The 27,958-nt window shown below is 42.1% G+C and overlaps 1 protein-coding gene across 1 annotated transcript in view; it reads right to left on the bottom strand.

Annotated features, from left to right (window-relative positions):
* The window catches only part of LOC132822385 (metabotropic glutamate receptor 7-like), a 750,094-nt gene that overhangs the window by 184,061 nt on the left and 538,075 nt on the right, over positions 1–27,958 (bottom strand). The window contains exon 8 of the mRNA XM_060835730.1: positions 1,909–2,844. Coding sequence (XP_060691713.1) covers positions 1,909–2,844 — 936 coding nt within the window. The remainder of the gene's footprint in view (positions 1–1,908; positions 2,845–27,958) is intronic.

The following is a 27,958-nucleotide window of genomic DNA, read 5'->3' as shown; positions in this document are numbered from 1 at the left end:
AATGAGGATGACCATTTTAAATATTAATGTGCTGTTGGATCAGGAAGCCACAAGGTCAGTAAGCACAGGGGTAATTGGTGAATGGGACTGCATTTGGTTTGGGCTTGTGCTCAATTAAGTGGAAACTATTCAGAAGTACTACAGGAAGACTAAAATTACATGTTTTTTTTCTGTAAATTCAAGAAATGCAAAGGGTTCACTTGATTGAGATTGTTCCATTTCAATACTATATGATGGCCAATTGTCCATTGTGCTCATGCAGGATTTTGGTGATGGTTTTCTTAAGGCCTCAGGGAACAATTCTTTGTAACATTTGTTAAATCTCTTTTTTACACATTTCTTTTGCCATTCTCACCTCAAACAACAGGAATTTTTCCTGCGGTTGTTTTAATGGAAACTATCTGGATACAGGAATGAGGTGAACATCCCACAAAGCTGTTTGTTTATTTGAGCAAACCAACCACCAGCTGTCCCTTGGTAGGATTCCTGAAACCCTGCTTGGAAAAACTACCAAGCAGCCTCCAAAATTCATGTCATCACATTTAGTTTCCTGTTGTGATAAATAGTTTTCTCTTTACCTGCAGCAGAGAAGGCTCATTAGATACACCACCACATCAAATGCACTTCTTCAGAACCCACCTGTTCTAAGCAGCGAGGTCCATTTTAAAAGGATCAGGTAAAATTGACACTTGTATTTTACACAAGGGGTTGTGTGTAATGAATTAATGGACTGCTGTTCATTTGAGTAGTCTCTCAATTATTTAGTCCATGAAACGCGTTGAAGCTTTAAACTTAAATCTCTTTCCTCATCACTGAAGCAAAACAATAAATTATTTCTGGTGTGAAACCGAATCATAACCTGCTCCAACAGTGGGGACTATGGAGGTTAATCACTTTCTTTCCTAGCTCAAAATTACTGCTGTAGATTGCTACGATCTCATGTTGATCTTGGTTATTTTCCAAGTTTCAGTAATGTATTCCAATACAATACCATCAACTTACATAGGCCAGTTACCATATGAAATCTACACCAGGGGTTTATTTGTAGAACAGAATAGGATAAATTAATTGCATCAGGTCATACTTGTAATCAAGTATTTTAGGAACGCTATAATGTGAAGGTTGATGTTTCCATTAAATATAAGGTCAACAATAGACCACGCAGTACCTCAAGTTCATTCTATGACTAAATTAAATCAAGGCTCATCTGTATCCAAACTTAATTTTCCTGTTATAACTCCATATTCTAACGAGTCAAACAGATATCTAGCAATCTAAAATTTGCAAGTCCAATTGGTTTACCCTTTATGATCTTTTGAGGGAGCGAATTCCAGATTATAACCAGCTGAAATTTGAATGCCATAGTTGGATAGGATTCCTCAGTGTCTGGGGGAGCGTTGGTGTGCCTGATGAGTATAGTTAATTACAGCACCTTAAATATATGAACCACAATCTCTTTGATGATGGAGAGTGAAAGAACCTGACATTGGTTGGCTCAACACAATGGACGTTATAACCCATTTCCTGGTTACAGAGCAATTTTAATCACAGTTCTGTTGGACATGTCAGCCTAAACCTCCAGGAAGATATGAGGAAACACACAAGGAAAGAAGACAGGAAGAATTAATTAAGAACTGTGTACATTAATATCAATATTCACTCTGAGGAAAGCGAAACAGGCATTGGAGTGTAGTTATAATAACCACTGTGGCCTGTCCATATTGTTAATGATTAAATTAATCACCATTGAAACAAAGACAAAGATTGGTGCTTACTGAACACATTTCCTAAACCAACAGCTAGAGCAGCTAATATCAAACAATATGAAGAAGAAATGTCTTAAAAACAGTGCATCAATCTCACACAGAAACCAAGAATTATAATTTTTGAAATAAAAAAACTACCTACCTTTTCTGCTGACTTAGCAGTCCCAAAAAATATTGGAATAAAGGCAAGCCATACTATACAGGTAGTGTACATAGTGAATCCTATAGGCTTAGCTTCATTGAAGTTCTCTGGGACGCCCCTTGTCTTGATGGCATAAACAGTGCATGTCACCATTAGAAGGATGCTATATCCCAGGGAGCATATGATTTGTAAATCTGTAATGTCGCATTTGAGGACTCCTCTCGCCAGCTCAGGATCCGAGGTCTTCTGCTCATCGTAGTCGATGATGGTATTTGGTGGGTCAATCCCAAACCAGATGAAGACTCCGAGAAGTTGGACTGATATGAGACTGGATGTGATTGCTAGCTGGGATGTCGGGCTGATGAGTCTGGGTGCTGTCACAGCCTTCTTGCCCTGCTCAAAGATGCGGAAAATCCGGTTGGTCTTAGTCAATAAAGCTGCATAACTGATGCACATTCCGAGGCCCAGGAAGATGCGGCGGAACGAACAAATTCCCATGTTGGGTTTGGCAATCATTAGGAAGGTGATGATGTAACAGAGGAATATCCCTGTGAGAAGAACGTAGCTGAGTTCCCGTCCAGTCGCCCGTACAATTGGTGTGTCGTTGTACCGTATAAAAGTAGCCATCACGAAAATAGTGGCAATGATTCCAAGCATGGCAAGAAACACTGGGATAATGGCCCACGGTGAATGCCACTCGAGCTTCACAATCGGAATTTGGCTGCAGCCAGTCCGGTTCTCGTTAGGCCTCATGTCATAGCTGCAAAGGGAACACGTGAATTCGTCGCGTTGATACTGATAGCCATCACAGAGCTCACAATGCCAACAGCAGGATACGCCCTTCACCATTTTCTTACGCTCCCCAGATTTGCACGGCAAGCTGCAGACCGAGGTAGGGAGCTCATGGCTTCCTCGTGGCCAGAGCATGTCTTCTACCTGTGAAGAGGCAAACAGAAGATTAGCACAGTGTGAGGTCCTTGGACTTATTCTACTCAGATGGAATGAATGAATTAGCCATACTGGTGTGACCAGATTCTCTGTGTTTGACCTAAACGATGTCACCAAAAATACTCATCCCAGACCCACATTTAACAGAAGTGATTTAAGAATTGGTACAGTGAGATGAAATAGGTAGGGTGCGGCTTGGGTGGAACATAAGCAAACCTTGTGGGTTGAAAAACTGTCCCAATACTTTAAAATATCATTGTAAATATATCATAATGTTCATTTATCTGGTAACATTTTAAAAGTTCTTAATATTTCAAAATATATCAGCCTTTCTTTCTTACTTATGTTTGAGACAGTTATATGGAAACAGACCATTCGGTCCATCTCTTTCATACTGATCAAATATCTGCAATGAATCTAGTCCTATTTGGCCCATTTCCCGCTAAACCCTTCCCATTCATTTACCCATCCAGATGTCTTTTGAATTTTGTAATTGTACCAACCTCCACAACTTCCTCTGGCAGCTCATTCCATACATGCACCACCCTCTACACGAGAAAGCAAATACTGTGCCAAAGTGACCATACCAATTCCATTAATCTGTTAAGACTCAAGGAATTTCAAAAAGATCAAACTATTGTTTGTGCAGGCCCAATTTCAGAGATTCAATTAACTATAATTCACCAGCTTCTTCATTTAAAGTATCTTATTTTAATTTAATTAGAAGGAGTAATTTAACAGCACTCTGACATAAAGGATTTGTCCCTGACATTATAATTGTATTCGAAGTTATTTGTCCATTTTTATGGATCAGTCTTCATTGCTTGGTAGTTATGTTTACTTTTTAAAGTTTTCTCCTGGCATCAAATCTTCAGTTATATTTATTCCTGCTCCTCGGATGCTGCCTGACCTGCTGTACTTTTCCAGTACCAGACTTTTTGACTCTGACTCTCCAACAGCTGCAGTCCTTACTTTCTCTCAGTCCCATCCACTACCAACCATCAATATATTCTGTTTTGATTTGCTTGAATTAACAGCTTCAGTACTCAGCTTTGAGTCAAACGCTTCACAAAAGGTGCTTCCACTTCAAAATATATTGGGAGAAAAACTAAAATATACAAACTTTAAAATTTATTTTCAAAGTTGGAAAGGATTCAGTAAACGAAACAATCAAGTTGAAAATATAATGAATGACCAATTAGAGAGCGACCAATTTTTTTTATTATTAAGCATTTCCAACTTGTATTTAATTTATTTTGTTTCTTGTCATAATCTAAGAGCCATGCCAAAGTGGCAAAGGTGAACATGGTCTTCCAAATTCCAACAACACCATGGGAGCCAATCTCATTCATGTTCTTTTCTTAGTAACAGTCAGTTATACTGACCATATTTGACTGGGGAATACGGAGGCATAAGGTGGGTCTCCATTGCCTTCCTCACATACAAAGAACAAAGAATAGTACAGCACAGGATCAGGCCACAAGACCAGAAGACTTATGAGCAGAAATTAGGCCATTCAGTCCATCAAGTCTGCTCCACCATTCAATCATGGCTCTCTGCCTGTATTCCTGATGAAGGGCTTTTGCCCGGAACGTTGATTTTCCCACTCCTCGGATGCTGCCTGAACAGCTGTGCTTTTCCAGCACCACTCTCATCCAGAATCTGGTTTCCAGCATCTGCAGTCATTGTTTTTACCTGATAAATTTCTCAACCCCATTCTCCCGCTTTCACCCCATAACCCTTGATCCCCTTGACAGTCAAGAACTTATCTATCTCTGTCTTAAATATACTTAATGAACTGGCCTCACAGTCTACTGCAGCAGTGAATTCCATTAATTGACTACTCTCTGGCTGAAGACGTTTCTCCTTATCTTCATTCTAAAAGGTCTTCCCCTTACTCTCAGGCTGTGTCCTCAAGTCCTAGTCTTTCCCACCAATGGAAAAATCTTCCCAACATCCACTCTGTTCAGGCCATTAAGTATTCTGTAAGTTTCATATAGGCCCTTTAGCCCACCGAGACTGTGCTGACACACGACACCTTTATAAACTAAATATCTATTCCCCCCATGTGGTCGACATCCCTCTATTCCCTGCCTATTCTTACATTCATCAAGATGCCTCTGAAACATTGCCCTTGCATCTGCATCTGCATCTACCATCTGCTCTGATAGTGGTAAGTGCGTGCAGTGTACTATGTCAAAAATGTATGCCTCACGTCTTCTTTAAACTTTCCCACTTTTATCTTAACCCTAATACTAGATATTTCTACCTTGGGAAAAAGATTCTAACTATCATTCAATCCATGCCTCTCATAATTTTGTAAACGGTCTATGAGATTGCCCCTCAGTCTCCAACGGTAAAGCGAAAGCAATCCAAATTTGTCTAATCTCTCTTCATAGTTAATATACTCCAACCAGCAACATCCTGACAAACCTTTTCTGTACCCTCTCCAGACCTTCCACATCCTTCTGCTAGTCTGGAGACCAGAGCTGGATACAATATTCCAAATGAAGTTTAACCTAAAGTTCTACTTAGCTGCACAATGACTTGACACTTTTTCCACTCTATGCCCTGACTGATGAAGACAAGCATGCATACATCGTCTTGACCACCTTATCGACTTGTATTGCCACATTCAAGGAACTGTGGACTTGTATGCCAGGATGCTCCTGTATATTAATGCTACTAAGGCTTCTGCCATTTACCAAAAACTGCTTTCTTGCATCACACATCCCAAAATGCATCACCTCACATTTATCTGGATTAAACACCGCCTGCCAAGTCTACACCCTTTTTACATCCTGTTGTATCCTCTGACTATCTTCCTTACTATCCACAGCTCCTTCAATTTTTGTGCCTTCTACAAATTTACTAATCAGACTATCTATACTCTCCTCCAAATCATTAAAATATATTACAAACAACAGGGGTCCTATCACTGATCCCTGCAGAACACCATAAGTCACAGATCTCCGTCTTCCATGACCAAACCAGTTCTGTATCCAATTTACCAACTCACAGTGCATCCATGTGACTTCACCTTCTGTATCAGCCTGCCACAAGGAACCTTGTCAAAGGCCATGCTAAAGTCTATGTTGATAACATCCACCACACTGTCCTCATCAATCACCTTTATCACTTCCTCAAAATTTCAATCAAGTTTGTGACCTTCCCCTGCATAAAGCCTATCGCTAATATGTCCAAACTTTTCCAAATATGAATACGTCCTGTCCATAAGAATCTTCTACAATAATGTCCTGACTATTATTGTTAGGCTCACTGGCCTGTATTTTCCCAGACTATCCCTGTTGCCCTTCTTAAACAAGGAAACAACACTGGCCATTCTCCAGTCCTCTGGAACCTCACCTGTCACTGATGTGTGAAGGGAATATAGACTCTCTTCCCAGATGACCATCTGCCTTGCACCAACCAGCCAGTGTTTTCAGAGGCCATAATTCCTCCGCCTTGTAGAATTTGTCAGATGAACTATTAGCCATTTCCGAGTGCCCTGAACACAGACCTTTCCTGGTGAGCTTGCTGAACCTGGAACTCTTCAATTACATTGTCAAGTCATTCAAGTACCCTTGCATAGTAATGAGCTGTAAGGTGTTGTAAATTGTTTTAAATAACACTAATATCCCACTGAGTGAGTTGCATCTAGGATGCACGTAATAAACTTTGCTTCCTCTCCATCTCACTTTCCTCCATTCAACTTCTTCATAAAACCTCCCTCAATACCTGTCCAAGTATCTGCACGTGGTTCAATGTCAGATGTTTGTTGGTTAATGATCCTGAAGGACCTAGAGGCTTTTGTACCTACATTAAAGACACTGCATAAGTCCCAGATGTTGTTGTAGCCTGAGAGTTGTATACCAAATGGCCAAGGAAGACCATTTTACCAGAGTTATGGCTGTTTCCATAGGTTAAAGTAACATTGAAACATGCCCATTTTTCTTTGAATAGTACACTGGATTTGTTTTGGTACAAGTAAATGCTTTCTTTTGTGGAAATGCTGTTTTAGTTTGTTCCTATGACTGACAGATGGCTCACAATGCAATGCCGGAAAGAAAGTTTCAGCCAGTGCTGCAAGTGTTTATAAATATATTATGCTTTTTGCAGCATACAATACTCCATACAAGCCCAGAATAATTAATTTTCTTATTTCGCTAAATAGAAGGGTATGATTCGGATTTCAAACACCCATTCCCTGAAAGGGATATAGTAATTAAAAAGTCCTTTCTACATACAATGTGGTTGGCTGGAATTCATTATTTTGACAAAGTCATTAATCATTTATTTGAAAGGGGTTGAAGCCTGCCAGAATTTGGGCAGACACCCAACAATTAAGTCCTGCCCACAGCAAAACAAACAATTTACAGAAGCAGATTCAAATCTCAAACTCAAATTTGTACGATGTGACTGGGTTCTGCACTAGAGAGCTTCTCGGTGCTTTTTTCCACACTATTCTGAACGGTTGCATGAGCTTGCACCATATTCTTCTATTAGTTCCAAAAGGCAGCAAATACCACATCAAAAGGCCATAACGCTCAGTTTAATTCATCATTGTATTTATAAGCTAATTGCACAGCAATACTGTGCATTTATTTATGACCTTCAAGGTAGCAAATCCCAGAATTAGCACATCAAAAATATCATGACATTTAGGCCACATAAGAAGATATTAAGACCCCGTCAAAGAGGCAGAAAACTGGCAGTACAACATAAATTATCCTGATAAACCATTATGTGTTTGAATGTTCAGAATTTCATTTGACTAACTTTTGACTCAAGTCTCTCATAAATTGATGGAAAGGCCAGCTTCCATGTAGTGTCTCATGTTACCTCAGGCAGCGTAGCTCAGTTTCATTACAATCTACCTTGTCATTGAAATGGAGGCTGAGCAAATGGATTTTATCCAAAAATCAAGTACTCATCATATGAACCATTCCTACCAGTCAAGTGTATAAGGTGTGAACAATGAGCACTTGATGGGCTAGACAAGAATAAAGGATGAGTCTACTTTCCCCAGACTACAAGCTTGCATAAATTAATACTGTAAAAGGAATTGACTCAGACATCATGTACTTTTCGAAGCTCATTAATTTAGGAATACTGGCAACACCACCAAAGGGAAGCCTGATGAACCTAAGGAACAATAAATACTTATGACAGCTTTGTACATTAAGTTCCTTTGGCTCTAAGGCCAATGTCCCAGCTATTGCTAATTGCAGCCAATATTTAAATCCACAATGCTTTTGTGCAGCTAAATTCATGTTAAACGTGACTCTTCTGCTAATATTTTCTAAGAACAGTCATTGTTATAATGCAATGTAAATAACATAGGAGTCAATTATGTCATAGCAAGGTCCCACTATGTGTTTTAGTGATGTTCGTTAAGGAGTAAACTTTTGGCTAAGACAGCTGCTCTTCTTCAAATGATACATGGAAACTTTTAATAGTGGCCTATGAAGTCATTTACTATCCCATCCATACAACGTCTCTCACTGCTCAACAGTGTAGCACATTTGCAAAGCTGCACCAGAGTGTCATCCTACAAGGAATGGGACTTGAACGTATACGTTTCTGAATCACAAACACGAGTGATAACATTGACCCATGATGTGCATAATATATCTAAGCCAAATGCTCCAGGAAAGGATCAGCTGTTCTTATTTTTGTCTAAATTTAACCTTTAACCTCCCAATGAAATTGTCTACTGACAATTTTAAGGGAGTTTCTGGATCCAAAATTAATGCTGACGTAAGACTACAAAAGTTCATTCCTTTCAGGGCCTTGAGGTTCAGCTGACAAATAATCAACTCGTAATCTTGGAGACTAGTAATTAAAAACTAGCTTTCAAAATTCTGTAAATAACTAATTCCCTTTTTATTAAGGAAAAATCAAAAGAATCGCAACTCATGATCTGAAGTGCAAAACTACTAGATACAAGTAGCTATCATAGGTTTGGTATCAAAGAAGCATACACTGAGAGAGCATAAAAATGATAGAAAGATACTCCAGGACAGGAGGAATTACTTTTGAGATTGGCAATAAAATTCCACAGGATAAGAAACATCTGTGGAGCCAACAGCTAAATAAATAGCATTCATAACATTCTCCTGTGTGGTTTTGTTGTGAGATTAAAAGTGCCAAGATTATGTCAAAGTAGCCCTTCCATTATCCAAGGCAATTCCATTGCTGATTAGTACAAAAGACTGCACTCAATGTTCTCATAATTGAATGCTCATTCCTAGAACAGAACAATTAGAATATTTACTTAGTCAGATCATTGTAACTTAAGCTATGTTTAACGTAGACCTTGTTCATCTTGTATGGAAGTGAACAACTGCAGCTTAAAGACTGAAAAGAAACTTGCACAGTGAAGGTGAATTATAATGCATTTTAAACACTTCACTCAGTTTACATGTAGAGCTTTCTCCTGATATATGAAACAAATTTTTGACATGTTTCTTTCATGAGTTGCAAATCTAAAAGGTTAAAGGGTTTCTCTGTTTAGAACAAAAATATCTTTGTTTACAAGATAATTTCTATTGGTCTCTGAGAGTCATTATTCAGGCCATTTTGAACAGTAATTGGCATTTCATTCCACACACAAAATTTAACCTTTGGCCTCCCAATTAATTTGGCTACGGATTATCCATATTGAGGGATTTTCTGGTTCCAAAATATGCTGACCATTCTTGACCTTTATCTTTGACCCACAGAAGTTAATTTCAATACGACATTACACTTGGAGGTTATTCCATTCAGGTTTTATTTGACAGAGATTGTATGTACAGTCTATGCCCGGTTATATGCCATGGACACCAAAGCCATCAACATGAGTTTTCCTGTTTGTGTGTATAGAGGCCAGTCCAGCACCCCAAATTGCTGAAAGGAATGAATGCATGCCATTACTGATATGCAGCAGAGTCTCCCAGGAGCAGAGACAAGAAACTATTGGAATTGTTGGTAATGGTCAGTTATTCAGTTGATAGAAAACAGGACTGATCACACACACTAACAGAGTCAGATAACTTTTTTTTCAATTTCAAAAATAAACTTTATTCATAAAATTATTTGGGTCTCTTAACAATTGGTCGTGCCATTCTTGTGCACACGTTACATTACTTTACATACAGACATCAAAAATGTATTTTTTCTATATACAAATCTGTACATTTACTATTAGGCTCTTCTGTTGAGGCGTCAGCAGAGCCCAAATAACTGCATGGGCCCCCTGTTCTTCATAGGCAGGCAGACGTTACACAGTGGTCTTTCCCCACCACGCCTTGGCGGCAGCTGCCCCAAGCTTCAGCGCGTCCCTCAGCCCATAGTCCTGGACCTTGGAATGTGCCAGTCTGCAACACTCAGTCGGGGTCAACTCCTTCAGCTGGAAGATCAACAGGTTTCAGACAGACCAGAGAGCGTCCTTCACCGAGTTAATGATCATCCAGGCACAGTTGATGTCCATCTCGGTGTGCGTCCCGGGGAACAGACCGTAGAGTATGGAGTCCTGCATCACAGCACCGCTCGGGACGAACCGCGACAAACACCACTGCATTCCTCTCCAGACTTCTTCTGCATAGGCACATTCCAGAAGGAGGTGTGTGACAGTCTCGTCCCCCCCACAGCCGCTTCGAGGGCAGCGTGCGGTGCGGCTGAGAGTCCGGCCGTACATCAAGGATCTCACGGGCAGAGCCCTTCTCACCACTAGCGAAGCCATGTCTTGGTGCCTTTTGGAAAGTTCTGGCAATGAGGCATTCTGCCAAATGGCTTTGACAGTCTGCTCAGGGAACCGCTCGATAGGATCCACTCTCTCCTTTTCTCGAAGGGTCTCAAGGACACTACGTGCTGGCCACTTCCTGATGGACCTGTGGTCAAAGGTGTTTTTCTTCATAAACTTCTCCACAAAGGACAGGTGACATGGAACAGTCCAACTATTCAGACCGTTCCACGGCAGCAAGGCCAGGCCCATCCTTCGCAATACCGGGGACAGGTAGAACCTCAGTACGTAGTGACACTTGGTGTTTGCGTACAGGGGATCCACACACAGCTTGATGCAACCACACACAAAGGTGGTCATCACAGTAAGGATGGCATTGGGTATGTTTTTCCCCCCGTTGCCCAGATCTTTATACATCAAGTCCCTTCGGACCAGGTCCATCTCTGATCTCCATATAAATTGGAAGATGGCCCAGTGATTGCAGTGGCATAGGTTCTGGGAACAGGCCAGACCTGTGCCACGTATAACAGCAATGACAGTGCCTCACACCTGATGACCAGGTTTTTACCCCTGATAGAGAGCGACCGTAGCTTCCATCTGCCCAGTTTCTGCCTCACTTTGCTGATACGCTTCTCCCAAGACTTGGCGCACACCCCAGCCCCCCGAACCATCACCCAGCACCTTCAGGTGGTCGGTCCTGACGGTGAAGGGGATCGAGGATTGGTCGGCCCAGTTCCCGAAGAGCATGGCCTCGCTCTTGCCTCGGTTGACCTTGGCTCCCGAGGCCCGCTCGAACTGGTCACATATGCACATGGGTCTGCGCACTGACAGGGGATCCGAGCAGAAAACAGTGATGTGATGTACATGGAGGCCTTAACCTGCAGGCCCCCACTGCCAGGAATAGTCAAGCTCGCATCCTTCCTGATGGACTCGGCAAATGGCTCTATGCAGCACACAGACAAGGCAGGAGAGAGAGGGCAGCCCTGCCTGACTCCAGATCTGACTGGGAAGCTATCTGATTCCCACCCATTGATTGAGACTGCACTGACAATGTTGGTGTAGAGCAGTCTGATCCAATTGCAGATTCCCTCCCCAAGGCCCATTTTGGAGAGAGCATCTCTCATATACCTGTGTGATATCCTGTCAAAGGCTTTCTCCTGGTCCAGGCTGATCAGACAGGTGTCCAACCCTCTGTCCTGCACGTAGGTGATCATATCCCTGAGGAGTGTGAGACTCTCGGCGATCTTCCTGCCCGGTACAGCACAGGTTTGGTCAGGGTGAATCACCGACCCCAGAGCAGACCTGACCCGGTTGGCGATAACCTTTGACAAAATTTTGCAATCCGCATTCAATTGCGAAATTGGTCTCCAATTTCTGAGTTCCACCCTCTCCTCCTTCTGCTTGTAGATGAGGGTGATGATGCATTTCCTTATGGATTCACTCATGGAATCTGCCCGAAGCATACTGATATACACCTCCAGCAGGTCCTGGCCAATCAAGTCCCACAGAGCGGAATAGAGCTCGACTGGTAAGCCGTCGCTTCCGGGAATTTTATTCTTTTCGAAGGAATCGAGGGCCTTGGTCAGCTCATCCAGAGATAGAAGCTGGCCCGGCCTCTCCTGTGTTCTGTCGTCTAAGACCTCCGTGATAGAGCACAGGAACGACTGGGAGGCTGCGCTGTCAGTTGGCTTCGCGTCATACAGACTGGCATAGAAGGATTTGCTGACCTTCATGATGTCAGCCTGAGATGACGTTATCGAACCATCTTCTTCCTTCAGGCTGCTGAGCATGGAGCTCTCTTTGTGCGCCTTCTGGAAGAAGAAACATGAGCACATCTCATCCTGACTGCTTATCTAAGAGTCAATTCATTCCAAATGCACATTGCTGTCAGGGGCTCACCCTCAGTTTGAGGATGGCTCATTGTTGCATGCTTCTGCTATGGGTGAGTGGGGAACATGCTGATTCATACATCTTTGGACACATGAGGCAGAATATCTCAAAAGCTAACCTGATTTGAGGTGCAGGATTAGTCTCTTAGTCTTTTCTTCCTTGCCACAGCCCTGCCCCACCACAAATATATCCTTAAATCAAAGCTTGATGGAAAATTTCATCGCCATTTTGACCAATTAGAAGCAAGCAGTCATTAATGCCAATTATGCCACACTTCAAGGAGTGCTCAGAGTATCTAAGTTGTGCCTGAAAATACAGCAGGCAACCATTCAAGTACAGTAGCAGTGATGTCTTACCATGATTGTACAGAGCCTAAGTGAAACCACACCTGGAGTACTATGGGGGAAGAGAGATAGAGAGAGCCCAAGTTCCATGTAGAAGAATTGCTTGGCCCTCTTTGTCAGATTCCTCCAGTGACCACTGTATGGAGGCTATGATGAGCCATCATTTGTCTGTGATGTGAACGCCAACTGCTCACATGACTAAGGGTTTGCTCGGTTTCGATATTCCTCACACAGACTCATTGAAAGCTTGAGCAGTAGACTTGGCAGATGGAATATAACATGAAAATAGGTTATGCATTTTGGAAGGGAGAATAAAGAGATTATTAATTAAATGAGAAAGACTGCAGAAAACTCCAACCAAGGAGGGATTTGGACGTCCTCTTGCAAGAGGGCAAGCGACTAAGGTTTCAGTGGGGGAGCACTTAGGGGCCAGCGACCATAATTCTACCAGTTTTAAAATAGTATTGGAAAAGAATAGACTGGATACAGAAGTTGCAATTTTAAATTGAATGAAGGCCAATTTTGACAGTATTAGGCAAGAACTTTCAAAGGTTATTGGTGGGGGGGGGGCAGGGCATGGAGTGGATGTTCACAGGTAAAAGGACAGCTAGAAAATGGGAAGCCTTCAAAAATGAGATAACCAAAGTCCAGAGACAGTATCTTCCTGTTAGGGTGAAGGGCAAAGCTGGTAGGGTTAGGGATAACTAGAGAAATTGAAGTTTTGATCAAGAAAAAGGAAGCATAAGTCAGATATAGACAGCAGAGATCGAATGAATCTTTAGAAGAGTATAAAGGCGGTAGGACTATACTTAAGAGGGAAATCAGGAGGGCATAAGGGGATATGAGATAGCTTTCACAAATAGAATAAAGAAGAATCCATAGGGATTTTATAAATACATTAAGGACAAAAGGGTAGCTAGAGAGAGAATAGGGTCCCTCAAAGATCAGTAAGGCAGACTGTGCATGGAACCAAAGGAGATGGAGAAGCAACTAAATGAGTATTTTGCATCAGTGTTAACTGTGGAGAAGGACATGGAAGATACAGAACATGGGGAAACAAATAGCAACATCATGAAAAATGTCCGTATTACAGAGGTGAAGAGGTTGGATGTCTAAAAGCACAAAGGTGGATAAATTCCCAGAACCTGATTACTTGTACCCTAGAACTCTGTGGGAACCTAGGGAAGTGATTGGTGGACCCCTTGCTGAGGTATTTGTATCATCGCTAGTCACAGATCAGGTGCCAGAAGACTGGAGGTTGGCTAACATGGTGCCACTATTTAAGAAAGGTGGTAATGAAAAGCCAGGGAACTATAGAATGATGAGCTTGACATCGGTGGTGGGCAAGTTGTTCGAGGAAAACCTGTCCCTCAGGATTGCCATGATTTGGAAAGGCAAGACTGATTAGGGATAGTCAACATGGCTTTGTTCTTGGGAAATCATGTCTAAAAAACTTAATTTTTTTTTTGAGAAGTCAATGAAGGAGGTTGATGATGGCAGAGCGGTGGACATGATCTATATGGGCTTCAGTGAGACGTTTGACAAGGTTCCTCATGGTAAACTGGTTAGCAAGGTCAGATCACATGGAATACAGGGAGAATTAGCCATTTGGGTACAGAACTGGTTCAAAGGTAGAGGACAGAGGGTGGAGGTGGAGCATCGCTCTTCAGACTGGAAGCCTGTGACCAGTGGTGTGCCACAAAGATTGATGCTGGGTCCACTACTTTTCAGCATTTATATAAATGATTTGGATGATACCAAAATTGGAGGCGTAGTGGACAGCGAAGGAGGTTACCGCAGAGCAGTGAAATCCCCCACGTTAGGGAGCAGATACCTGTTACTCACCTTATCGAAACACTCATTTTATAAACTTCTGAAAGGTCATCCCTTAACCTTCTAAGCTGCAGTAGAAAGGTCCCAGCCTATTCCTATCATTCAAACCGTCCATTCCCAGCAACATCATGGTAAATCTCTTCTGAACCTGTTCCAGCTTAATATCCTTCTGATAACAGGGTTCCCAGAACTGGACACAGAACTTCAGAAGAGTCTCACCAACTTCCTGTACAATCTTACATGACTTCCCAACTCCTGTACTCAAAGGTCTGAGCAAATGTGCTCAATTCCATCTTAACCACCCTGTCTCTATGTTTTGGAAACTTCAAAGAATTATGTACTTGAACGCCAAGCTCTCTCTGTTTGACAACCACAGGGAGCTCATTGCTCATTGGCAGTAAAGTTTGTGTGAGGTGCCAAAAAAAAACGTGTAGTAGAAAACTTCCTCCCAGCAGAACAGATGAAGCAAAACTGTGCACCTCAACAACTGTGAAGGTGGCAAAAGATAGTCTCATTCAGTGATCATAGCTAATCTGATAATCTTTAACAATACTTTCCTGCCTTTTCACTATAAACCTTGATTCCCTTACTGATTAAAACCGGTTTTTCTCAGCATGGAAAACAATTAACAACCAGCCTCCAGAGTGCTCTGACATAAAGATTTCCACAGAACATCCTTCCTCATCTCTAACTTCGATGGGTGTCCTATTACTGTGAGATTATGCCCTCTCGTTCCAATTTCTCCTAGAATGGAAAACAACCTACCTGTATTTATCATGTCAACCCCTCCCAACAATCTTAAATATTTGCCTCTCATTCGTCTAAGCTCCAGCAATTACAGTCCCTACTCAACTTCTCCTCATATAACATTCCCTCCATACTCAGGATCACTCTAGTCCTTCTCTGCACAACCTCCAAAGCAATTATATATTTTCTTGGATAAGGAGTCCAAAGTGATTTCCAGGTTTGGTCTGACTAGTGCTCTGTATTGTGCCCTTTATTTCAAGACAGATTTTCTGATATTGCATTCCTTGTACTTTGAAATAATGGCCATTTACCTTCACTATTATCTGCTGAACCTGAATGGTAACTTTGTTTTTGTGATTAGAGTCATAATCATGGAGCCATAGAGATGTACTGCATGGAAACAGACCCAGTGGTCCAAATCATCCATGGGATGTTACTATATTGGAATAGTTACTGATCAGGAGCAAAATTATGTCTTCAAAACCAAGCTTTCAGAACTTGAGTTATTTCTCTCACACACAGAGAGATGACAAAGAGAAAAGCATGACAACCAATGTTAGCGATTATTTTTTTAAAAAAAAAGCACATCCTGATATTTCCTCTCTTTTTGGACCGTGGACTGAATCAAGGAGACCAGGCAAAGATAAGTTTTAAAACTTATGCTTATTTTAATCACCTGGCATAGGAAGGATATTACTAAGATAGAGAGGGTTCAGAAGAGATTTACCAGCATGCTGCCAGGTATGGAAAGTATGATTATAAAGAAAGGCTGGATAGATTAGATTAGATTAGATTCCCTACAGTGTGGAATCAAGCCCTTCAGCCAGTGTAGCTCACCCAGACCCATTTCCCTCTGACTAATGCACCTAACACTATGGTCAATTTAGCATGGCCAATTCACCTGACCTGTACATCTTTGGATTGTGGGTGGAAACCGGAGCACCCGGAGGAAACCCATACAGACACGGGGAGAACGTGCAAACTCCACACAGACGGTCAACCGAGGCTGGAATTGAACCCAGGACCCTGGTGCTGTGAGGCAGCAGTGCTGACCACTGAGCCACCGTGCTGCCCCCACCAGCGTGCCGCCCCTGGGACTTTTTCACTGGAGAGTAGGAGGTTGAGAGGTGACCTTAAAGAAGTTTATAAAATCATGATGCGTATAGATCAGGTTAATGGTAGCTGCCTTTTCCCTAGAATGGCGGATTTGAAGACAAGGGGACACATTTTTTAAAGTGAGAGGAAAAAGATTTTAAAAAGACATGACAGAGAATATTTTTAGACATAGGGTGGTTCATTTCGGTGGCACGGTGGCACAGTGGTTAGCACTGCTGCCTCACAGCACCAGAGACCCAGGTTCAAATCCCACCTCAGGTGACTGACTGTATGGAGTTTGCACATTCTCCCCGTGTCTGCGTGGGTTTCCTCCGGGTGCTCCGGTTTCCTCCTACTTTCCAAAAATGTGCAGATTAGGTGAATTGGCCATGCTAAATTGCCCATAGTGTTAGGTGAAGGGGTAAATGTAGGGGAATGGGTCTGGGTGGGTTGCGTTTCGGCTGGTCGGTGTGGACTTGTTGGGCCAAAGGTCCTTTTTCCACACTGTAAGTGATCTAATCTAATCTAATGTGTGGAGTGAACTTCCTAAGTATGAGCACAGTCACAACGTTTAAAAAGCATTTGGATAAGTACATGAATAGGAAGGGCTTGGAGGAGCAGGCAGGTAGGACTAGTTGAGTTTGGGATTATGTTCAGCATGGTTGGACCAAAGGGTCTGTTTCTATCCTGTATGACCCTATGAGCACATTGTGAGTTGTGTACAATGTGTTTTCCTGGAACAGTAAGAGAGCAGAGGTAGACATCATGGAACTGATGGATTCTGAACTGAAGGAAAACTTTTTGACAACATTTCTGATTGGTCCTTGACCAGGTGATCATGGCATTTATGGAGCCAATTCAGCAGAGAACAACCAGCTGCAAAAAGAAAGCATCAAAAAAACTTAATGTCTCTGTCTTTCTCTTGTGGGGGTACCAGAAAGTTTCCAGTAACTGTCTTCTCATTTTCTCTGCAAAGCCCCTTGTTAAAGAAGGAAACAATGCCTTTAAAGATAGTGAATGAATATATGCTTAACCAGTGAATGAAAGATTGCATTGGTGTGCAAACAGCCTTATGTCAACAACAAAGAATTGAAAAGGATTTGAAAGGAAGAGAAAGAAAACGCTCATTGAATCTGTAGTGCAAACTGGTGCTATTAGACTCTTTCTCCCTGATTTTGTAAACATCACCAATAATGTTAATGTATTGCATGTCTATGTTTGGTAAGGGGGAGATTTAGGAAATAACAGAGTTAACTTGTAGAGTTATAAATCAGCAATTCACATTGCATAATTGCCATTAGTTCAAGACAATTTTCACACTAATGAGCTTTGATTTTGAGCACCCCACCCCAACAATGTAAACACTGGATGGTGAAGCAGGTTACAGGAACAGAGGCTAGTTGTATATCAACATCACTCAGACCTGCAAAACTTTATGTATTGGCATGAAACATTGATGGTAATACCTCCCCAACCTGTTGAACTCGTCACCTCCTCAGTTTTTAATTCTAATGGCCCAAATGTACTTTGAACACAATCTTTTTGCTCCCAGTTGTTCCCTAATGAATCACTCACTTTCCTAACGTTTCACTCCTAACGAGGGCCTTAGTGGTGTTTTGAACTGGGAGTTTGACCTTTCACTTAGCTTCCTCACTGGGGAAAGAAATTGCTTTTCATTGCTGCTGCTCGATTGAAGAACCTGGTCGACTGTGATACTTGCAATTTCACTTCCATCAAAAATAAATTCCTTTCAAAGTTAGAGATAGAGGAACCAAAGTAGATGTGTAAACTACGTTCATCTGAGGATAAGGGGGGAAATGAATCGCTTATCTTCAGAAGCAGGGCAAGGTTCATTATCAGGAAAAGCAGTTATATCCTTGGCAAGTATTAGACATGTCACAAGAGATCATAATCAAAAATGATAATGTGTGCACAATCCACATTTTTTATATAAAAACTGCAATAGTTTAATCTGAAATGGAAACAAAGATTAATGTGGCCCTGAAAAAGGCAAGATCAGGCCTCCTTTCAGTTCAGTACTATGTTTTAGATTTCAAAACAAATCAATGATAATTTGAATTATTGGCATTGCACACAGAGTGCGAGCCAGTATTTCATATTCTTTGTACACAGGTGTGATCCTTTGTGACATCTCAATTTCCACCTGAAATGGGCACACTGTTGGTTTAGACAACTTGTCTCACATTAACATTGGGACGTCTTTTTAGGTACAAACCATCCTCTTATAACCATGGTGTTGATGTGCCTGGCTCATTGAAGCTTCTACTAGTGGATACATTGATGGGAGAGGATTTGTGCATGGTGCTGCCATTGAAACCAATGATAGAGGGCTTGCCTTTAATCGTTGAGATTTTCATTGCTGATCATTTGTATGGCATGAATGTTGTCTGCCATGTCAGCACATGCCTGTATACTGTTCAGGTGTTTTTGTGAAACTGGCATGGCCTGATGAGTTACAGGAGATGTTTTGGATGGATTTGAAGACAGTGTAATTATCAGTGAACAATCACGGTTGATGCCATGACAGAGAAAAGCTCATCATGAAACAGTGGAAGATAATTAAACTGAGGATGCACTAACAAATATACATAGCAGACATAGATCCATCAATCTAGGGTGGACTAGAAATCAAACAAAGAACTGTTATGAATGTGTTCTTCATTAACCACTTCATTTCTATCTCTGTTCCCAGAAAGAAAATATTCTACCATTTGTTCAAAGTGTGGGATACAGGTAAAGTAATGTTATTTCTACAATTATAATTTCTGATAGAAAGTGTGTAATCGTTTCAGCCAAGAGCTGAGTCAACAAGAATGGAAACTATGTGGAGGAAATGCATAATTTTTTTTTATTAGCTAAAAATGTATACAAGAAAGAAACGGGACTGCAAAACAATGGTAGAAATACAGGCGAGATAAGATGCTGTGAGAGGCAGCACAGATGGAGGGAGTAGATAATGGTAAGCAAAGGATGTGCCTAACAATGACCCACAGCAGGATGAGGTCAAATGGCCTTGTGAGGCCAGAAATAAGCATTTTGTCACAGACCAGGCCGGATAAGGCAAGAGATAAACAGGAGTAATGGGTGCCGGTCTTAGGGAAGTGGAGGATGTAAACAGGGGAGGAGCAATGAGATATAAAAAAATAGAAACTAAATTATATAAATATCGAGTATTCGTTGAATTCGGTGTGTTTTGTCCCTGCCTTGTGGACATCACACCCACTTGCAAGTGTGAAATAAATGACACTACTGATTCAGATCTTGTCTCAGACCGAAATTATTGACGTGAGTGAGCTTTGTTTCTCACAAAAGTGTTAATAAAATCACATTGAAGAGACTTTTCCTTGAAGAAAGCAGATAGGTAGAAAGCAGGAAACTACAGTTCAGTTAGCCCGTCATCTGGCATTGGAAAATGTGAGAGCTCATTTTGAAGGAAGTAGTAACAAGATTTTTCAAAAACCAAACTAAAATCAGGCAGAATTGATTGGGTTGACAAATTTATCAGTCTTCTCTGAGGATGCAGAGCTGGCTGGGTCACAGAAGACAGAGAGTCGTGGTGATAATTTTTTTTAAAACTGGAGATCTGTGACCAGTGGTCTTGTACAGTGATCAGTGCAGGGATCTCAGTTGTTTCAAATAAAAGTAAATGCTTTGAAGGAGAATGCAGGTTGTCCGATTACTATGTTTGTGGAAGACACAAAGACTGGGGGAACTGTGAATAGTAAAGATGATTGCTAGGAGATACAGCAGGATACAAATAGGCTAGAGACTTGGGCAGAAAAATGGTAGATAGAACTTAATCTGGACAAATTTGAGATGATGCATTTTGCGGAAGATTTAATGCAGGATGCAATCGTACAGCAGATCTCAGACCTCAGTGCAGGTTCATAGCTCCTTGAAAGTAGTGTCGCAGGTAGATAGAATAGTGAAGGCGGCGTTTGGTATGCTTTCCTTTATTGGTCAGAGTATTGAGTACAGGAGTTGGGAGGTCATGTTGCGGCTGTACAGGACATTGGTTAGGCCACTGTTGGAATATTGTGTGCAATTCTGGTCTCCGTCCAATCAGAAAGATGTTGTGAAACTTGAAAGGGTTCAGAAAAGATTTACAAGGATGTTGCCAGGGTTGGAGGATTTGAGCTATAGGGAGAGGTTGAATAGGCTAGTGCTCTTTTCCCTGCAGCAACAGAGGTTGAGGAGTGATTTTATAGAGATTTATAAAATCATGAGAGGCATGGGTAGGACAAATAAACAAAGTCTTTTCCCTGGTTTAGGGGAGTCCAGAACAAGAGGGCATAGGTTTAGGGTGAGAGGGGAAAGATATAAAAGAGACCTAAGGGGCAGATTTTCATGCAGAGGGTGGTACGTGTATGGCATGAGCTGCCAGAGGAAGTGGTGGCGGCTAGTACAATTGCAACATTTAAAAGGCACCTGGATGGGTATATGAACAGGAAAGGTTTGGACAGATTTGGGCCAGGTGCTGGCAGGTGGGATTAGTTTGGGTTGGGATGGATGAGTTAGATCGAAGGGTATGTTTCCATGCTGTATATCTCTACGATTCTCTTTGCCTAGGCTCCTTAGCACAATGGGATTGCCTGAAATCCTGACAATAATAGAGGCAGGATCACTGTCACACCTTTCTAGAACTACAGGGTTAGGACTGGAAGTCTCACCATGGAAGTATCAACATACAGAGGGATTGACGTGTGCAGGTCCACGGTTCGCTGAAAATGGCTAAACAAGTGGATAGGGCAGTCAGGAAGGCCTATGGCATGCTTGCTTTCATTGGTTAGGGCACATAATATTTAAATTACAGCTGTATAGTTCTTTAGTTAAGCCGCATTTGGAATACTGCATACAGTTCTGGTTGCCACACGAGAAGAGGACGTGAAGGCTTTGGACAGGGTACAGAAAAGGTTGACCAGAGTGTTGCCTAGTTTGGTGGGCATTAGCTATGGACAGAGATTGGAGAGACTCCATTTGTTTTCACTTGAATTTGGGAGGCTAAGGGAGAACCTGACAGAGGATTACAAAATTATGAGAGGCATTACAATAAGCTTCAATCTGCAATTTAAGGGGTACAATCGGAAGTGACAATATTTCTGTTGAATAAAGGGAACTATGGAGCTATGAGGGAGGAGCTGGCAAAAGTTCAATGGTGCAATTTAGGTAAAGGGGCAGTACAGAGAAATCTGGGTGTTCTTGTACACCAGTCAATGAAGGTAAGCATGCAGGTACAGCAGATAGCATGCTGGCCTTCATAACAAGAGGGATTGAGTATAGAAGCAAAGAGGTTCTTCTGCAGCTGTACAGGGTCCTGATGAGACCACACCTGGAGTATTGTATGCAGTTCTGGTCTCCAAATTTGAGGAAAGACATTCTGGCTATTGAGGGAGTGCAGCGTAGGTTCACGAGGTCAATTTCTGGAATGGCGGGACTATCTTATGCTGAAAGACTGGAGCAACTGGGCTTGTATACCCTTGAGTTTAGAAGACTGAGAGGGGATCTGATTGAGACATATAAGATTATTAAAGGATTGGACACTGTGGAGGCAGGAAACATGTTTCCGCTGATGGGTGAATGCCGAACCAGAGGACACAGCTTAAAAATATGCATTAGACCATTTAGGATAGAGATGAGGAGAAACTTTTTCACCCAATGAGTGGTGGCTGTGTGGAATGCTCTGCCTCAGAGGGCAGTGGAGGCCCAGTCTCTGGATTCATTTAAGAAAGAGTTGGATAGTGGAATCAAGGGTAATGGAGATAAGGCAGGAACAGAATACTGATTAAGGATGATCCACCATGATCATATTGAATGGTGGTGCAGGCTCGAAGGGCAGAATGGCCTACTCCTGCACCTATTGTCTATTATGAGAGGATGGAATGAATAGTCAGAGTCTTTTTTTCCAGAATGGAAATGTCAAATAACAGGGAATAATACATTTCAGATAAAAGGGGAAAACTTTAAAGGAGATGTGAGAACCAAGGTTTTTGTACAGAGTGTGATAGGTGTCTGGAATGCACTGCCAGAGGAGCAGGTAGAAGCAGATATGAAAACAACATTTAAGAGGCATCACAACAGATAAAGAATAGGCAGGAAATAGAGGTTTACGGACCACAAAGAGACAAAAGGTTTTTAGTTTAGAAAGGCATCATGTGTCAGCACAGTCTTAGTGGGCTGAAGGGCTTGCTCCTATGCTGCACTATTCTTTGTTCCTTTCCCTCTCTCAAGAGCTGTTAGAGATACGTTCAAGAGCATTTAGGGATAGGTTATAAATGCAGTCAGTAATACAGTCAATGAACAACTAAGAAAGAAAGTAATAAGCAGTGTAGATAAATAGAATCAATGGATGTAATGTACTTGGATTTCCAAAAGGTAATTCAAAAAGGTGCTACTTGAAACTTATTGCACCAGATAGGAACATATGGTGTTAGTGGTTAAAAGCGAAAAACAAGGAGGATTGACTAATGAAAGGCAGGGAGCAAGGATAAAGATCCTGTTTGTTTTGACAGGCTACAACAAGTTGAGTGCTACAGAGATCAGCACTTAAGCGTCAACTATTTACCATCATCATTTGTTCCTAGTGATCAGATCAACCGTGCACATTTTTATATTCCATCCCAGCTTCGACAGGACTCACCCATCACCCTCACAAGACCTTGATCTCAGATTTACCTGGGCTCCTTAGCACAATGAGATTGCCTGAAATCCTGACAATGATCGCTGCCACACCTTTCTAGAACTATAGGGTTAGGACTGGAAGTATCACCATAAAACAATTAATGTTAGTCCTAGCATTTGCTGACTGACAGCTCTCAGGATTATGAGTGACGTTTAACTGAGAGGGCAGAGATTATAATTTCCCATAAAATTTAGCCCAAAAAGCTTGAAAAGGAATATGGATAGGTTAAAAGAATGGGCAAAAAGTTGGTAAATGAAGAATTATATGGGAAGAATAGAAAAACAGATTGTTATTGAAATACAGAGAGACTGACAAATAATAATGTACAGGAGGATCTGGATATCTTTGTTCACGAATCTTTAAATGATAGCACACAAGTACACTGAGTAATTAGGAAGACAAATCAAATGGTGGCCTATGAAAGGGTGGTGAGGGGGTGTGTGGAAATAAAGTACAAAAATAGGGAAGCCTTGCAATAACTATCCAAGGCATTGGTGAGACTGTCCTGAAATTACAAAGTAACGTTTTGAATGTCCTACTTATGGCTGTTTGATTTTTCTTGTTCAAGGGTGATGGGTTAGCTTAGCATTTACTGCCTGTCTCTAATTTCCCTGGAGGCAGTGGTGATGAGCTGGCTTCTTGAACTGCAGTGATCCATTTAGTGTAGGTTATACCTATAATATCATTAGGGAGTGAGGGAGTGCCAGCATTTCCAATAAAGGGAGAAAGACCCTGATGGGAGTTGTGCATAGGCCTCAAAGCAAGAGTCAGAGTGTGGGATAGAACATAAATCAGGAGGCAGAAAAGTGAGAAAGGCACTATTACAATAGTCATGGGGGAACTTCAGTACGCAGGTAGTCTGGGAAAATCAGGTTGGTGATGGATCTCAAGTAAAGAAATTTGTGGAATGTTCACAATATGGTTCTTTGGAGCAGCTTGTGGAAGAGCCCCTAGAGAACAGGCAATTCTGGATTTCATGATATGTAAGGAGGCAGAGTTGATTAGGGAGCTTAGAGTGAAGAAACCCGAGGGAGCAGTGACCATAATATGATAGAATTCACCCTGCAGTTTGAGAAGGAGATGCTTGAATCAGATGTAATGGTATTACAATTAGGTAAAGGTAACTACAAAGACATGTGGGTGAAGATAACTACAAAGACATGTGGGCCAGAGTTGATTGGAAGGGGAGCCGAGTAGGAATATGGTAGAGCAGGAGAAAGTGAGGACTTGCAGATGATGGAGCTCAGAGTCGAGAGTGTGGTGCTGGAAAAGTACAGCAGGTCAGGCAGCATTTCCAGGAGCAGGAGAATCGATGAAGGAGGGCATAAGCCCTTCATCAGATGGTAGAGCTGCAATGGCAGGAGTTTTTGGGGAATTCAGGAGGCACAGCAGAAATTCATCCCAAGTAAGAAGAAACATGCTCAAAGGGAAGATAAGGAAACTACGGCTGACAAGAGAAGTCAGGGAAGCATAAAGGCAAAAGTAAAAGCATACAATGAGGTGAAGTTTAGTGGGAAGCCAGAAAATTGGTAAGTCTTTAAAGGCCAGCAGAGCATTACTAAAAAAAACGCAAAAAGTGGGAAGGTGATGAAATTGGAGTGTAAGCTAGCCAGTAATATAAAAGAAGATTGCAAGAGTTCTTTTTAGATATATAAAACGTAAGAGAGAGAAGCAAGTGTGGACATTGGAACACTGGAAAATGAGGCTGGAGAAATACTAATAGGAAATAAAGAAATGGCAGAGGAACTGAAATGAATTTTGCATCAGTTTGCACAGTGACAGACACTAGCAGCAATCCAGAACTTCAAGAGAGTCAGGAGGCAGAGGTGAATGTAGTAGCCAAGGCTAGAAGCCAATACTGAGAAATCTGAAGATGGATAAATCACCTGGACCAGATGGACTACAGTCATAGAGATACACAGCAGGCAATCAGACCCTTCGGTCCAACTCATCCATGCCAATTAGATATCCTAAATTAATCGAGTCCCATTTGCCAGCATTTGGCCCTTATCCCCCTGAACCATTTGTATTCACGTACCCATCCAGATGCTTTTCCAATGTTGTAATTGTACCAGCCTCCAACACTTACCTCTGGCAGCTCATTCCATCCACGCACCACCCTCTGCATGAAAACGTTGCCCCTTAGGTTCCTTTTAAATCTTTCCCCTCTCACCCTAAACCTATGCCCTCTAGTTTTGGACTCCTCCACCCTGGGTAAAAGACCATTGTTTATCTACCCTATCCCTGCCCTTCATAATTTTATAAATCTCTATAGATCACAGTTGAAGAGTGTGGTGCTGGAAAAGCACAGCCGGTCAGTCAGCATTTGAGGAGCAGGAGAGTTGATGCTTCAGGCATGAGCTTTCAGCCTCAGATGTTCCAGGGGAAAATGGCCCAGCCTATTCAGCATCACTCACTCAAACCCTCCAGTCCCAGCAACATTCTTGTAAATCTTCTCCGCACACTTTTAAGTTTAACAACATCTTTCCTAAAACAAGACAACCAGAATTGCACACAGTATTCCAAAAGTGGCCTAACCAATGTCAAGTACAGCCAGAACATGACCTCCCAACACCTCTACTCAGTGCACTGACCAATGAAACGAGGCACACCAAACGCTTTCTTCACTAGCCTAATTACCAGTGACTCCACGTTCAAGGAACTATGAATCTGCACTCCAAAGTCTCTTTGTTCATCAACAGTCCACAGGACGTTACCATCTCAGATTTTTGATGGAGACAGCTAAGGACATTGTAGAGGCATTGGAGATGATCAGGAATCATTGGAGCCAGGGAGGGTCCCAGAGGACTGGAATCTTATAGGCTGTTTGGCCTGACCTTGGTCATTAGTGTTCTTTATTAAGGATGAGATAATGGGGTGGCATGCTAGCTCAGTGACTTGCATTCTGCCTCCCTGTGCCAGGGACCCAGGTTGGATTCCAGCCTTGTGTAACTGCCTGTGTGATGTTTGCATGTTCTCCCAGTATCTGCATGAGGTTCCTGTGCAAATCCCGATTTCCTCCCACATTCCAAAGGTTAGGTGGATTGGCCATGCTAGATTGTCCTGTAGTATTCAGGGATGTGTAGATTAGATGGGTTAGCAATGGTTAATGTGGGGTTATGGGGATAGGGTCCATGACCAGTGCGGGGAGGGAGAGGGAGGGATGTGCTGGGGCTGAGTGGGATGCTCTTTGGACGGTTGATGCAGACTCAATGGACTAAACAGCCTCTTTCCACAGGATTCTGTGGTTCAAGTTTGCGGAAAATAGGTCTGAGTCAGCACGGCTTCGTCAAGGGAGGTCATGTCTGACAAATCTGTTAGAATTCTTTGAGCGGGTAATGAGCAAAGGAAAGCCAGTGAGCATGGTCTATTTGGCCTTCCGGAAGACCACACAAGAGGTTCCTAAATAAGGTAACAATCCATGGTGTTAGGGGTAAGATATGACATGGATAAAGGGCAGGGTGACTGGCAGAAGGAAAAGAGTGGGGATAAGTGGGTCTTTTTCAGAATGGCTGCTGTTGACTAGTAGACTTCTGCAGCGGTCCATGTTGGGACCGCAACTATTCATAAACAATCTGGATGAAGGAACTGATAGGATTGTTGCTAAATTTGCAGATAACACAAAAATAGGTGGAGGGACCCAGTAGTGGCACGGAGGCAAGGCAGCTGCAGAGGACTTGGACAGGTGAGCCGAGTGAGTAAGGAAGTGGTGGATGGAATACAAATGTGGGCAAGGGTGAGGTTATACACTTTGGTAGGAAGAGTAGAAGCATAGATTATTTTCCAAACAGGTTTCAGAAATCCACAACACAAAGTGGTTTGGGCGTCCTAGTTCAGGATTCTCTTAAGGTTAACATGCAGGTTCAGTTGGGAGTTAGGAAAGCAAATGCAATGTTAGGATTAATTTCATGAGGGCTACCGTACACAAGCAGAGATGTAGTGCTGAGGCTGTGTAAGATTCTGATCTAATAGCAATAAATTGAGAGCAGTTCGGGGTCCCTGTATCTAAAGAAGGAATTGCTGGTTTTGATGCTGGTGGTTGTGCTGGTGGGGGGTAGTGGGGAAAGTGTGTTTTTTTGTGGGGAAGTGGTATTTTCTTTATTTATTTGAGGAAAGTGGGCATTTCTCTATTGCCCATCTGTAGTTACTCTTGAGAAGATGGTGGTGAATGATCTACAATTTACAAGAACGATCCTGGGGATGAAGGGCTTGTCATGAGGACAAGTTGAGGACTCTGGATCTATACTTAGAGTTTAGACAAATGAGGGGGAATCTGATTGAAACTTACAAAATATTGAGAAGCCTAAACAAACTAGACATTGAAAATATATTTCCACTAGTACAAGAGACTAGGACCTGAGGGCACAGCCTCAGAGTGAAGATACAAAACTTTAGAACTGAGATGGGGAGGAATGTTTCAGAAGGCAGCAGAAGTTAAGTCATTGAGTGTGTTGAAGACAGAGATAGATAGATTCTAAATTAGGAAGGGGGTCAAGGGTTACATGGAGAAGGCAGGAAAATGGGGTTGAGAAACATATTAGCAATGATCAAATGGCAGAGCAGATGTAATGGACTGAACGGTTTAATTCTGCTCCTGTATCTTAATGTTTTATGATTTAATGACCCAAAGACAGTAGAGGAATGGTGATATATTTCCAAGTAAGGACAATGTGTGGCTCAGAGGGGAACTTGCAAGTGGTGGTGTTCCCCTGTATCTGCTGTCCTTGTCCTTCGAGGTGTGCATGGTGGTAAGGGGTCTTGGTAAGT

Source organism: Hemiscyllium ocellatum, chromosome 14 (genome assembly GCF_020745735.1).
Source record: "Hemiscyllium ocellatum isolate sHemOce1 chromosome 14, sHemOce1.pat.X.cur, whole genome shotgun sequence".
Lineage (NCBI taxonomy): Eukaryota > Metazoa > Chordata > Chondrichthyes > Orectolobiformes > Hemiscylliidae > Hemiscyllium > Hemiscyllium ocellatum.
This window is presented reverse-complemented; position numbering and strand designations above follow the sequence as displayed.